The 14,838-nt window shown below is 46.6% G+C and overlaps 1 protein-coding gene across 1 annotated transcript in view; it reads left to right on the top strand.

Annotated features, from left to right (window-relative positions):
* The first annotated feature begins 11,332 nt into the window (after positions 1-11,332).
* ABHD17C (abhydrolase domain containing 17C, depalmitoylase) overlaps positions 11,333-14,838 on the top strand; it is a 31,248-nt gene continuing 27,742 nt past the window's right edge. Inside the window, exon 1 of the mRNA XM_042876033.1 lies at positions 11,333-12,124. Within this exon, the coding sequence (XP_042731967.1) occupies positions 11,592-12,124 (533 nt within the window). The 5' untranslated portion in view covers positions 11,333-11,591. The remainder of the gene's footprint in view (positions 12,125-14,838) is intronic.

Here is a 14,838-nt window from a genome sequence, read left to right as displayed (position 1 = left end):
GCAATTACTGGGAGCAACGGCAAGATTTAGCCTAAGGACTTCTGCATTTGTCCCCTGCTAATGATGTGCTGGGATCCTGTCATCTGCCAAGACACGAGCAGGGCAGCAGTAACTGATGCCTGTCACTGCTTCCTTCCTTCCTTCTTGCCTTCCTCCCATCTTGGGAAGTTGGTTCTTCATGTCAGGCTGTGCTAATGAGCAAGAACAGACTCTGAGCTCTGTGTCTTGCGGGGAAAGCACCAGCTGGGCTGACACCAGTGGAGCCACTCAGTTTTGACCCTGCCTGAGGACGATCCACATCCACTTCCAGGTAAATGCCCTGGGGCTCCTCTTGCAGCCAAGCAAGCCCTTCTGCAATTACCATTGCGATTATCCCTGCACTTCAGCACTGGGTGCTGCCATAGCCTGACAGCAGTGCACTGCGCTGCAGGCTGCGTGCAGGCCCTGTGACGGTGCTGGAGGTGAGGGCAATAGTCAAGGCTGGAGACAGCTTTTGGCCTTGCAGGTGTAAATCAAGGTTGTGCTGTTGTCTCAATTTGTGTATGTCACTTTGTAACTATCTGTCCATATGTCTGCCAAGGGATTTTAAGCACCGAACTATCCTTATGTGGAGATTGAGAGTTTCATTCATCTTTTGAAGACTGACCAAACTTCTCCTGCCAGGAGGAAGGGGATGCTATGCCACCATCCAACCCAGGTTTCCTTCCTCATGTAAATCAGATGCTTCTCTTCTGTTCAGTGGAGTCAGCAATAAACTCATGGCCAGGCCTGACCATGCTTGTCCAAGCACTGAGGGCATTCCTGTGTCCAAAATAGCACATATACAGGGAGAAGAGTCTAAAACGTCACAGGAACAACCATGTCCTTGAGCTTCACCTTAATCCTCTTGCCACCTGAACTAATTCCCTGAACACTTCAGCTCCTTTATCACTTACACCCCTTTTCCATCCATTTGTCCTTTTCCCAGATCTCGCACTGTGGCTAACTGACCTGGATTCACTCATTTCTATGCACACCAGCCAGGTCTCCCAGGCTGGAGAAGTGGGTCACTGTGCATAGTCCTTCCCTCTTCTAAGCAGAGAAGCCTTCCTGCTGCCACGTGAAGCTGCCTTTCCACCTCCCCAATCACGTCTGGCTTCTGCAGGCGGGATGCTGGTAAGCAGTGCGAGGAAAGGGAGATAACAGGGACTGGCTTTGTTGGAAAACTTCAGCCCCAAAACAAATGCAGCAGCTTGAAGCTCCCCAGCCAGGGGGTGCTGCCAAACGGATGCACTGCAGTGTGCGCTGATGAGAAATAATATGTATCTGAGGTGGAGAAATAATCTTTTTGTTAAAGCTTATAGCAAACAAAGCTGCAAATGTTGCTATTGGGGTGGAAGCTTGAGCTGTGACAGAGTGGATTTTCCATCCCTCAATAAACCTGATTTTGGCCAAAACTGTGAAGCAGAAAGCTTTCTGCTTAACAGCAAAGAAACAGAAGCCAAAGATCTACCCTTTCAGTCTGCTTTCTTTTTGGATGAGGCTAAAATTGTGCTCAGTGATGTATTTATTGCTGTCCTGAAGGGACCCAGTCCAGAAAAACAGGAAAGCAGCTTGGTGCATGTGGACAGCTTTACTCATTTCATGGAACTGTTGAACCGATTCAAGTGAGTACTTTACCAGTTCAGAATGAAAACTCATCCGATTTCTAGAAGAAACAAAAAATCAATCCCATTTGAGCACAACTAAAGGATTGCACTGAACTTTAACCAATTTCCCTTTTGAAACGTAGGCAGTAATGGTAACTTGTGAGAACAGACACCTCCCAGGCTGGATGCTTGGAAATGAACAGCACAGTTCAGGTAACGACATTTGCTGTAAAGCCAAGGAACCCACTTAGTCGTGTTACTCTCGTGCTGTACTCTGACACTGTTCCCTAGAGGAAGCTGCAAGTATTTTTATTAGTACAGTGTGAGTGACTCAACCCCACAGGGTTTTTTCCTTCAGTCCTTGTGCAACCGATGGGCAGGAAGAGGAAAACTGTGTGTTTCACATGGGAAGTTTTCCAGTGTCTTCATGAAACTTGTCAGACTTTCCCCCTCTGCTTTCCAACTCAACAGCACTCCTGCTGCAGGCTGGCGAGGGCTGTGCGTACACAAGGAAGTGATGGCTGACGTGCTCAGCTACGCACTGCTCCTGGTCCACCTATCCCTCAGTGGAAGCCAAGGCAGCCCAGCATATGATTTGGGTTTTATCTTCTGCACAGCCCTCTAATCCTTCCTCGGGAAATTACCATGTAGTTTATCTGCACCTTGGCATTAAGTTTTAAAACCTCAAGATTTTAACCTAAAGGAACTGTCTGTTTACTGCTTTTCTTTCTTATAAACGTCGCTGTTATTACCTCATTAACTATTTAGCATCCTGTCCAGTTGCTTAGCTCAGCAATATCTCAGGGTCGTAACACCCAAAGGAAAATGTCACTGGTCTCCTTATCTGATACATTTTGGTTAGCAGAGATTTAAATGAATCAGTAACAGACCCTTAATGAGATATGTTCGGCAAGAAGATACAACGTAACTATTTAGCTCTATGTCCTTTTTCATTCATTCTGCCTTATCTAAATGCGTACTTAACATTAATCTGCTGTCATACTAACTTGGATTGTTTTGCTTCCGGGTTTAGCATCCACATCTCTTGTTATTTAATTTCACTGCTTCTACTTAACCAGTAAATAGAGTGTCTTTTTAATTGTGCACCCACCCTCCTGCAATCCAAGTGGCCAGCAGCACATCTCTAAAAAAACCCCAGTCACACAAAGGTGTGAGGGATGACTAAACTAGCTCCATTCATTTCTATATTGCCAGAGAGATCATATAGAGAGTTTGCTAATTAGATACAAAACCATGTGAGAATTTTGGAAGACTTTCTGCACTTCAAAACACCTCTATCATCTTCTAAAGAAGCTTGTTTCCCCTGAAATTCCTCACTTACAACAGCAGATGTAGCACAGCAGGTTCAGTAGAAAAGGGGGGAAAAGTTATTTTTTTCATAGGGTGGTAAATAATCTATTATTAAGTGAAATGTTTTATCCCATTAGGAACACATGAGTGTTTGCTTCTGTGGGACTGCTCACCATTCAGGGGTGGAGGGCTGACACTTTGCCACACTGCAATGTGCTCATGGCACCTATGGCCAACCAAGGGCTGCCCAAGACCACCTCAGCCATCCCAGCTGGCCTCCAGCCGAGGCAGTGTGCATCATCCAGAGAAAAGAAGGGGTCTGAAAATAGGAACATTCCATGCTTCCTAAAAAGGCAGCTGACCCAAGCACATCCCTGCACTCTGTGCTGTATTTGTTTGCAACTCTGCAGGTGCCCAGTGTGTTGAATGTATTTGAAGCAGAGAAATGCAACCTGATAAGGACAATTGTGATGTTTTGCGCCTTGGTAGGAATAATTGGTTGCAAAGAAATGGGGTGAAGAGCCAATAGAGCGAGCAGCAGTGGTGCTGGGGAGCTGCGGAGGTTAAAGGGGGTTGCTGGCTCAATGGGAGTCAGCAGTATCACACAGCTCTTAACAAAAAAAAAAAAAAAAAAAAAAAAAAAGAAGAAGAAAAAAGAGAAAAAAAGCCAACATCATACTGGGACAGATCAGTGAAAGTACAGTCTATAAGCTGTGAGATCATCCTATTGCTCTACTCAGCGTGTGTTAGGCCACTGCTGGGAGATCTCATCCAGCCTGGGGCCAGGCACTTGAGGACAGCGTGGGTCACCTTCAGAGAAGAAGAGGAATGATTTAGAAACAGAAATTTTGAAGGAATGTTGAAGGAACTGCATGAATTTGAAGAAATGGCTGAGGAGAGACAAGGATAAGAATGCACACAGCTGCTGTGAAGAGGAAAACAAGCTATTCTTAATGATGATGTGGGTAGGAAAGGTAGCGGTGACCTTAAATGACAGAACAACGTAATTCAGAAATTAAGAAAAAAAAACAGCACAGTGAAAGAATGACAGCTGGAAAGTGGAATAGGCTGCCTGGTACTGCCTCACTCGAAGTACTTCCAAACAGGTTAAAAAGCCTTTTTAAGGAATAGCATGGGTTTGACTTCGAGCAAGACAGGGACACCTCCTAACACACTTCCTAAAAGGTCACTCCATTCTTTTTTATGCTTCTGTGCTTGAATTAAATGGCTTTTTTTTTTTTCCTTTTTTTCTTGTGGTGAGGAACAAAGCCAGGATGTGCCTTTTCTGCTGCCTCTGCTGCTCTTTTCCACAGAGAGGAACATCTCAGGCAGTTTCCCCTCTTTCCTCCAGATTCACTCATCCAGTGCACCTGGCCTCTGCAGCCCCCCAGCAGCAGCACCAAAGAGGGAATGCATCCACAGTTCAATTCCCTGCTCCCTCACATGCTGACAGGAGCATGTTGGCAAGACAACCGGCTTTATCCTGGCTTTCTATGGGGAGCAGAGGTGACAACTGCTTAAAGAGAAAGGAGGAGCAGGTAATACCTGGGAGCTGTGCTGCCTTGTTTCCAGCCTCAAATGCATGCTCCGGGTGAAATCATCTGAACCGTTTTTCAGATTCCCAACCCTTTCAGTGGGACCAGCAATGCTCTCAGGCTAACAGATCTTTAGTTCTGTACTCTTAAAAAATGAAATCCAAGCTGATTATAACGGCTTTATTTCCACTGAAGAGTATGGTTTACAGTATGGATATAAAGATTGTCTTCATTTGAATGACAGCTGGAAAGGTTCATACGCTTTAGCAAAGCACTGCTGGTTTGTTACAGACAGTAGCACGCATAAGCCTAAATGTACTTTGCGATTCCAATTACATGACCAGCACTCATGAATGGAAGCCTGAGCTTTATCTCCACTGACCTTGAAAACCCCCTGGAGGTTTATGATGAAATGAGGCATATGTTTTCTGGTGATTTCTGGAAAATGAAGAAACAACAACCACTCGTTTTGATTTTCTCGGGAAACAAATTGGTATATCATCAGAGTTTCCATATTACTGCAGGGGGATCTGGGGGGTCTCTGTTTTTACTCCCTCACCACACACGGATTTGGCAATGCTATGCAGGCACAGAGGCTGGCATTGTGCACACCACAGCCTCTCCCCTGAACATGTATGTGCACACACATAAACCAGATGAACAGCAATTCTGGCTTTTGCTGATAAATCAGATCACCTTAATAGGTGAGTTATTGCAATGAATGAAGAGGATGTCTACAACTTGGTCACATTAGTGCCTCTGCACTACAGTAGACATACACAAATTAGCTTTTAATTGATAGCTTGATTACTGGTCTAGACACAGTGGCACAGAGCTCTGTGTCTGTCTATATTTTTTCAGTAACAAAGCCCCAGTTCTTACTCCAGTTTCTGGCCTGAAAGAAGTGCATCAGTTACAGCTTCCATATAGAAGGCCTGAATGCAGTGTGCTTGCTATAGCCGTGCTGAATGCAAGGATGGGAGCAGAGTGTGAATCAGCCACTCTCAGGTTATTGTAGCTGCCGGGAGCCCAGCTGGAAGCCGGGCTCCAAGTGAGAATCCCAGGCAGCGCAGCAGAGTAAGAATTCTCACTGGCAAGCATGGCGCAGAGAAATGCACCTGCATGAAAGTGCTCCATAGAAACTGATTTATCTTTCACCTGAAGTATACTATGACTTTGACTACAAGGTAGATAAAGTGGTTTTGATTTCTACAATTATTCTTTCCCTCCTCCTTGCCCCCCCACCCCCTCCCACCCCCCCGTGGGTTTTCTATTGTTTCTCTCTCTTTTCTCATGCACTGTCTTCTATCTTCTTGCTATTTTTCACATTTCTTTTTCCTAAGGCCTTCAGTGCTGCTTCATCTCAGTTCTTCCCAATGTAGCTGTGCAGATTTACAACTCCTTTCATTTCCCATGACACTGCTTACAGTCACGGGACAAAAATCAGCCTTTTCGTGCCAGATTCCGCAGCCATTCTCCCCACCATGAGTCTAGGTTGCCATTCCCTTGAGGACTAAACTAGATTGGGATTTATTAAACCCTGAGCCCTCTGTTTGAATGATATACAGCCTCAGGCAGTAGGCACTAAGGCAAATGATACTGCTTCTTTGTAAGAGCACAGTAAACCATGCTACAGAGTGCACTGCCCCAGGCATTCCTAAACTATCTTGTCCTGTGTCAGCAAGATGCTTTAAGAATTCTCTATAGAGCTTTCACTGCTCCATTTTTCCTCTGCTCCCACCCTGTGCATTTCAATACAGTAAGGAAAAGATTTTGTCCTTAATTGAAATTCCTTTCATCAGCCCAGATATAGCCTGAACAAAGATACTGACATGAAAAAGCAGCCAAGAACCTATCTTTAAAACGTCAATTTGCCAGTGACAAGCATAAAATGCAGTCACTGCGAATCAAGACTCTAAATCCCCATTGTATATCACATAGCTGCCACTTCACTGCCTCCCCCCACTATTCCTCCCATAAGTTTTGATGCTTGTTCATCCTTGTTTTCCTTTCCACATTCTTCTCATACTGTATTCACAGCAAATGTGAGGATAGCAGGGTCTTGATTAAACTCTTGCAGACTTAGAGAAAGCTCTTTTAAACCTTGAATGGTGTCATTTATCTTAGACTTCTACCTCTGGAAGAAATCGATCATACAAGCTCTGTGAGTTTTCTCTATTTTTTCCTTTTTTATTCATTCTGGTAAAGTAATTGATGCACTTTTGCCTACACAAACCTGTAAATTTAATGCTCCATGAGTTTACATGGCAGGAAATTGCTACAGTCTTGTTCAGCTGCAGAAAGAGAAATGAGAAATGAAAGTTCTTTCCATTGGCACAGTGCAGGGAAGGATACACCCAACAGAAAAACGTAAGTATAGGCTGTTTACTGAGAGCTATATTTAGCCTGCTTACCATGGGTGCCTAATTTAGGTGTTACACCTTAAGCTCTGGGCAGCATAGAGTTCAGAGTCTGCTGCCTGGTGGCTGAGCATGCTGACTAATAGCATTTCTGTATTTCCCCCGCACCTTGGTTTTGTAGACTCTAGTGTGACCTGGACTGGGGGAAACATTTCCTTTCAGCCTTACTACTGCTTCAGCACATTCTGGGACAGGTCTGGGATACGTGGACACTAATTTGTATAAACAGTAAGAAATAATACTCACACTCTTCATGCAGGCTTTATTCAGGAAATCAGCAGAAATGCTCTCAGTTTGGAGTTTGCAAGCAGTCATGAAATAAGATGGAGGTTGCATGCATGCAGGTATTACATGTGGACTGTTTACCCAGCTGTGACAGTTCCACAGTTGGAGTGCAGCAGGAAGTCAGGTATGGTTAGTATATAAGATACACAATCTTTAGGGTGCTGCTGCCAGGTGTTTTATTTGGCTCCAATTTCACTGTCTTTTTGCCTATTCTTTTGTCTGTCTAGGCTCAGGAAAATGAAGTGGAATGTAAAGTGTTCTGCCCTTGTAACTGTGGTGGAGCTGCAAGATATGTTGGAAATGACACAATGAACCACTGCGTGCTCTTATTTGGTATGTTCACCTCTGTTATATTTTGCATAGCCATCTGAACATTTGCCATGCTCACCTGAGTCACCTTGCCACATCCATCACTAGTTGGTTAAAGCCTGATGCTAAAAGTTTCACTGATACGTACTTGAGTTACTTCCCATTCTTTAGTGGGCTTGGCAATCTGTTTATTATTAAATGCTTGAATATTCTACCCTTGAAGGTCATCTATTAACACTGAGTGAAGAACTAGGGTACTTCACTGAGTCCTAGTGTCATGTTAGTTACAAGGCACAGCAGTAGGGATATCTTTATTTACAGATCATTAAAAAGATGAGTGCTGCAGTAACAGGCAGATATAATTGTTTTTCTTGAGCATTTTCAAGGTATTTGGTCAAGTGAAAACTATGCAGACGCCTGCTGGCTGCAAAATGAAAAGGAGAAAGAGAAGAGCGTAGTATGGGGTAGGAGGAAAAGAGATGACCCGAGAGAGACTGCTAGCTTGAAGCACTATTTTTGAGGGGAACACACAGAGAGGGATCCCAAACAGTCATTTTTCAAGTAGTGATTTGAGGGGTTGAGCATGAGAAACAGAGGCACACTCCCTATCCTATTTCTGTGCCAACCACAGCAGAGTACCTGGACATAATGATGTGGAAAGGAGTGCAGGAGCTTTGCATTTCCTGGAAACATTCTCATCCCAGGGCAGCTGTCAGTTCTTTAGCAAAAGAAGTGGCTGAAGGACAGAGGGAGAAACCTATGAGGAACAAAAGCATCCAAGGAGCAGTCCACCAACATGATGGACTGTGATAATTAGGACGCTCTAAGACTTGTCTAACATTTTAGGAGAAGAAACCAAACTCTGGGCAGTGCCAGGCACAGGGTGTGTGAAACAGGCATGAAGTCATCCATGCCTAACATTCCACAGCCACCCCTCCAGCCTCAGCCCAGCAAGCTGCAGAACAGCCCCAGCACCAACTGGTAAACCAGATGGTTTGAGAAGTGTCTGCCACTGAAGTGCCATGCAAACGGATGGATAAAAATTCTCTTCATTTGTGCTCTTTTAAGCACATGTGCATTGCAGGTCTCTTTTGACATCTCAGGTTAACAGATATACTCTAATTAAGTGCAAATTTTCAGTCTCAATTACTTTACTTTATTGAGACACAAACCTGTTGGCAGTGTTTTCAGAGCTATTCAGAAACTCACTTTCCTTACTTCTCCATCCTCATACACCACAATTTCCTTTTGAGTCACTCCCTCTTTCTCCCTTCTTCATTTTATTCTCCAAGATTTTGGCAAATGTTATCATTCGTGAGAAAGTATCCACGTTACAAGAACTATTTGATTGCATGAGAGATGGACTAAGATTAATGTAAACTACAGAGAGTGTATTAGGAGAACAATGAAAAAACTCTAATGAGGTTTGCACAGCCTTAGTTCACTTGAGGAGCAAATTTCTTGACACTTCCTCTTGGAGTCCAAGATGACACTTTAATCTCACTATTAAAAACATGACCTAAGGAAGGACCAGGGTGGAGCATGGGAAATATTGTCCTTTTAATTGTCTACTTTGGAGTAGCAATCTACTAATGATATAACAGCCCTTGCTGTCTGGCTCCAGGCGAGTCATACTCCCTTTGAGAGGGTTCTGAGAAATGTTACTTTCAGTAGGTGGTACATGACCAAATTCCAGCTCTTATCTTGGTTTCAGCATGTGTGCTGTGAGAGGAACAAGCTTTTCTCAGATCACACCAGCCAAATTACTTCTCAGGGCATACCCAGGGCTTTCTCAGGGTTGCATCAGTCTTCCAGCAGAATATTAATAGTCCCCCTTATAACAGTGCAGATAGAGTTTGAGTCTGCTTGTGATCTCCCAGAAAATTCAGTGTTCCTCATTTATCTGTTCTGCATTTTCTTTACCCAGATTGTTCTGTCTCATTCTGCAGAGGAATCACTTTCATTTTCATCAGCTGTCTGAGTGTTCTGTAAAGGCTCTGTTTCAGCCATTTGAAAGAAGCCGGGGCACAACATCACTAGGTGGGACGTGCTTCAGTGCTCAGCCAGACCCAGGAGGCCTCTCAAATTCCCAGCAGGACGTGCCTGAGACACAGGTAACAAATGGATGTTCTCTGTCCTCTGGAGGAAACGTGTCTGCATCAGAGGCCATGCTTTCAAGCTGTTGGAGACACTCAGCTGTCAAGTTCTCGCTCAACAATCACCATAGACACAATTACGGTTGACTGAACTTAGGATTTCTAAAATTCCCATTGCTAGTAAAACTAAAGATTGATGTGAATGGGGGGTTGGCCTTACTTTCTACATGCCAAAGACAAAAGATTATCACACATGATTGACTCTTCTGTGATTTTCTGAAAAAACTTTGTTACGCTTAACAAGTGTTCATACTGTAAAAGTTAGTCACAGGTTTGTCACTAATGAAATGACTTCGGCTCCTCAGCTCAATGCCCTTTGTGAAGCTTTGTTCCTCAAGGCAAGTAAATGCCACGTTAGTAGAGCACTGGGAAGGTGCAGATGTGCGTGGTGGGCATGAAGGCAGGGCGGTGGTTGGATGTATGTGAACGACAGGCTGAGCACAGCTGCGTGGGCTTCCAGCCGCATGGGCTGCCTACAGATCATGCTACAGACAGGTTTTGTTGTTTGGGTTTTAAAAAGTGCTCTGAAGCAACGGACTCATCCAGTCATGGAACCACAACCAGCGGTGGATCTGTCACGTGCCCTAACTATTTTCCTATTTTTTCCAATGAATTATTTGGGATGTTGTTTATTAGCCTGAAATGTGGCTGAGGCAGCTGGCTGTGTGTCTGATCAGCTCTCCGTGGCATCTCTTGAAGCTCTGGGCCACATTCAGCCAAGCCCACAAGCAAACACATGCAGCTCTCCACAGCCATGCAGTCTGGGACACAGGGCACACGCTAGGACAGCAGTGCTGTGGATGCTACAATCCAAAATCGCTTTCACTTCTATGCATCTACACGAGCAATTCACTTGGAGCGGGGCTCAAAGCCCTCGTTCCGTACAGCCTGGTGTGATCAGAGCCACGCGGGGCCGAGAGGGAGCAACGCGGCCTCAGCTGCAACCGGCCCTTTCCTCAGGATGACCCGCGCTGCAAGGCTCGGGAACGGCACAGCGCACTGCCAGTCAGCCTCGCGGCAAGCGCAGCACTGAACCCCTCGCTGACCTCCTCACGGGGCCCCAAAAGGCCTCAGCGCCCCGCCACCCCGGGCACTGCCGCGCATGCGCGAGCGGTGGGCGGCCACGGAGGGGGAGGGGGCGCCCCCTTCCCTCTGCACGTGACCTAGGCCGCGGCGGGGGGCTCTCTTAAAGGGCCAGGCGGCGCGCTCCCAGCGCGAACGTTCGAGCCTCGGCTCCATCTACGGGCTTCCTCTCACCTCCTCGCCCGTTCCGCCCCGCCCCTCTCCGCGCACCTGTTGGGCTGCCCGGTGCAGGCCTAGGGGGCAGCCGCGAGCCGCTGCGGGCGGCGCAGCGTGGGCAGGGCCGGGCCCCCGCCTCGTCCCCGCCGGCACCTGCGGCCCCGCGCCCGTAACCCGGAAGCGGTGCGGCGACGAGGGGAGAGCGCCGGGATATGGCCGCTGCCTGCTCCTGCTGTGCGCCGCGGCCGGCATGGCCCTGAGCGCGGCAACGCGCGGCTGAGCCTCGACCTTGGCGTCCCCTTCCTCCCGCAGGACCCTCCTCCTTCTTCTCCTTCTCCTCCTCCCGTCGCCGCCGCTCGGGGGCTGCTGAGGGCCGCTCGCTGTCTGCGGGGCCGGGGCGGAGCCGGGAAGGGCCGGGGCTGCGAGGGGGCTGCGGGCCGCGGGCCGTGCGGGCGGTGGGTTGCGCGCTGCGAGCTGCCCTCTGTGTCCGGGGGCCGGGCTGGGGGCTGCATCCCCCGTAGGGCTGGCGGTGTTTTGTTTGCGGGGGACTGGTCGTACTCGTGCCGTGTGCGATTTGTGTTTATCGGCTCGTTTGAAAGCTGCGCTGCTCTTGGTGAGCTGTAGTTCCTCAAAGGCGTTGCAGGAGGGCGGCGGGTCAGCCGCTTCGACTCCATCCCAACGCAGGTTAGCTTCTCGCCGGCGTCTCTGATGCCAGAACAAGGCCCAAGAATGAACGGTTTCTCTCTGGGCGAGCTGTGCTGGCTGTTCTGCTGCCCGCCGTGCCCCAGCCGCATCGCTGCCAAGCTGGCCTTCCTGCCCCCGGAGCCCACCTACACCGTGCTGCCCCCCGAGCAGCAGCAGGAGGCTGGGGCGGCCTCTGGGGCTGCCACCCCCACGGGATCGGGCACCTGCAGCCTGCACCTGAGCGAGCGGGCAGACTGGCAGTACTCGCAGCGGGAACTGGACGCCGTGGAAGTGTTCTTCTCCCGCACGGCTCGAGATAACAGGCTGGGCTGCATGTTCGTGCGCTGTGCGCCCACTGGCCGCTACACGCTGCTCTTCTCGCACGGTAATGCTGTGGACCTGGGCCAGATGTGCAGCTTCTACATTGGTCTCGGCTCCCGCATCAACTGCAATGTCTTCTCTTATGACTACTCCGGCTATGGTGTGAGCACCGGCAAGCCCTCCGAGAAAAACCTGTATGCAGACATTGATGCCGCCTGGCAGGCCCTCAGGACAAGGTAAATGTTGGGTGCAAGGTGCTTCAGTGTCTGTTTAACCCTAAGAAATGTGGTGTCTGCACAGTTTACTGACCCACTGAGAAGCAGAGGGAAGGGTCTATAGATGATTTGAGTTACCTTGATGGTGTCAGTGGATGTTCCACCAACAGTTACAGTGATTTGCTAGATAGCTTTTTTTGAAGGATGTCCAAGCCTTCGTTCATGAGCTTTTTCTAGATTTAGGGATTTATGCAGATGTATTATGTGTTAGCTGTTGCTCTGTCGTTATAAATCTTTGTATTGAGCAGAAGGTACTGCACTGATTGCAGATTGAGCTTGCCAGATGCAAAAAAAAAAAAATAATAATCCTTTTGTTTGAGATTTCCATTGGTGTAAATGTTTCCCAACGTTTATTGTTCTTAAAAGTAAACCTGCTGAGCCTAGGCTTTGAATTTGGCAGTGGCCTGGCCTGGTGCTTACCAGGAAACTGCTGTCATTCTGCAACGCGTCTGGCGTTTTGCACAAGCTCAAGTGATGTGCACATCTTTCTCTTTTGGCAACCAAACTGCTGTTACCAAGTTGGGTAGGGCAGTGAGCTGGAAGGAAAAAATGTTGACAGGTGAGAACTGGGGATTCTGCCAGGTGGAAATGCTGAAGGAGGTGGCATCCAAAGGGATGTAGCAGTAATGAGAAGGCTCTGGCAAGGCAGTGTGGTGAGTAGCAGCACGGGGCCTATATCTTTTGGGAAATCCAGAACAGAGCTGTTTTATCAGACTCCTTGGTGTGTTTGCATGGCATTCCTGGGCTTCTGTCCACAGAGACCATGAGTGACTTCTGCTGTTGCATAAGTGGTTCTTAAAGAATGGAAGAGGGAGCTTGAGAAAGTTTAAGTTCTTGCATTAGGGCAAGAAAAAAGAGCAAAAGATGTCTTCTTTTCTTGGCTCTGTAGCTGTGTAGTTGAACTTGGTTTACATGGAGTAATGTCTGTTTTAGGGATACGTGCCAGCTTCAAAAATAGTGACGGGAGTTGTTACTAATTTAGATAATTGGCTTTTCAAGGATCCAGGGATTGGTCCCTTGTAGAGTCCAGCTGGCTTCTGACATTGGTCAGCCCAAGTCAGTTTAAGATCATTGGGGAATGTTGCCCTCTCATAGCAAGTGTTCTGTCTGCATGGTGACAGACTCTGGGTTCATTTTTTCAATACTCTTAAAAATTAAAAACAAAACAAAAAAAAAAAAATGTTGCTTGAATGTAAGTAATATGGCTTTATGTAAAGAAATAATCTGATAGACTTTGTGCAAAATAGATGATTAGTTATCACTGTATTACATGTGGGTGATGTAAATGAGCTTTAAGAAGGGAGAACTGCTTTGAATAAGCTAGGCCTGATTAATGCTTGTCCTTTAGTGTTTTCTCTCCATCTTACTATTTAGTTGATACCTTTTCAAGAAAACCTTTTATAGCTCTGGAAATGTGCTTTCACATCTGCTTGGAAGCACTCAGGCACGTAGCACATGTTTAAGACCAGTGCAGACCCTGAAACAAGGCAGTCCTTCACTCAGGCCTACTGAGAAGCCTGACCTAGGAGGATGTATGGGAACTGCTGAATGACAGCCTGAACCTCTGATTGACCACCTGAGGCGAGCAGTGAGTCAGCCCTGGAAGCACAGGTGAAGGCAATTCTCCTGTGCTGCCGGAAGGGGTGGAGCCTGGCTGCACCTCTCCCAGACCCATTTAAGAGCTGACTACCAATGGGGAAGGATCTCTTCTGGAGATCCCCCTTCTGGAGTTTTGTAGCGAGCTCAGGATGCAGGTAAGAATTCTATCTATTTTCTTTTTGTTGTTATGACCTGTTTAGCCAAACTCTTGTTTATTTCATAATTATAACATCTTTACATTCATTGATTATACAGAGGTGATGCCAATGCGTGCCTGGTTTTGCTGTGAGAGGATTGGCTTCTTCTACTTAAGTGTGTCTGAAGGAAGCTTATAATTTTATGTTGGAGTCCTTTCTGTTGATTCTACAAGACTGAGGTTTTGTTCTTTTCCTAAATGGCAGTTGTATTTTTGCAAACTCTTACATTGTTGTATTTGTCAGTCTCAGATTTTAGCTCTATACTGGGAGTGCTGCTAGAATGTGTTAAAATCATTAGATTTTTGGGAGCCAAAGAGAATATTACAGCGTTTTAGATTCAGCTCACTGAATCTAAAATTGGTTACACTAAAATGTAGACTTTATTAGTTTTGTTTGTTTCTTAGATTCTGACCTCTTAGATGACTTCCATGGTTGTTAGGAGGAAGCGATAATCTTCCTGCTCAGCAGTTCTCTAAAAAGTAATGGTGTGAACTTTAAAGGACTGACCACTTTTTTTTTTTTTAACTGTTTAATATGTCCAGACTGTTAAGTGAGATGTTCTGGTGTAAAAATACGAGTCTGTCTTCTGAGGTGAAATGTCGTACGATGCTGTTCCTGCTCCAGCAGTTCATTGGTAGCTTCCAAGCTTGCGTGGGATTTCATTCTCCATGCGAATTCCTAGCATTTGGCCTGTAGTCACGTGGTAGCGAACTGTAATGCGTAGTTAAAAGTGAAACCTTAAAATAGGAGAGGTTCACTAGCTATAGAAAGCACTTAGTCATCTGTGCTAAGTTCTGTGGGAAGCTGTTGCTGAATCCACCAGACGTTGCACCTGGCAGCAGGAAAGGATCATTAAATGTTGGAAGTGTTGATTCCTTT

This window comes from Lagopus leucura, unplaced genomic scaffold, assembly GCF_019238085.1.
Source record: "Lagopus leucura isolate 7727_CA_CO unplaced genomic scaffold, USGS_WTPT01 Super-Scaffold_100015, whole genome shotgun sequence".
NCBI classification, from domain to species: Eukaryota; Metazoa; Chordata; class Aves; order Galliformes; family Phasianidae; genus Lagopus; species Lagopus leucura.
Note: the sequence above shows the minus strand (reverse complement) of the source record. Positions and strands in the feature narration are given on the sequence as shown.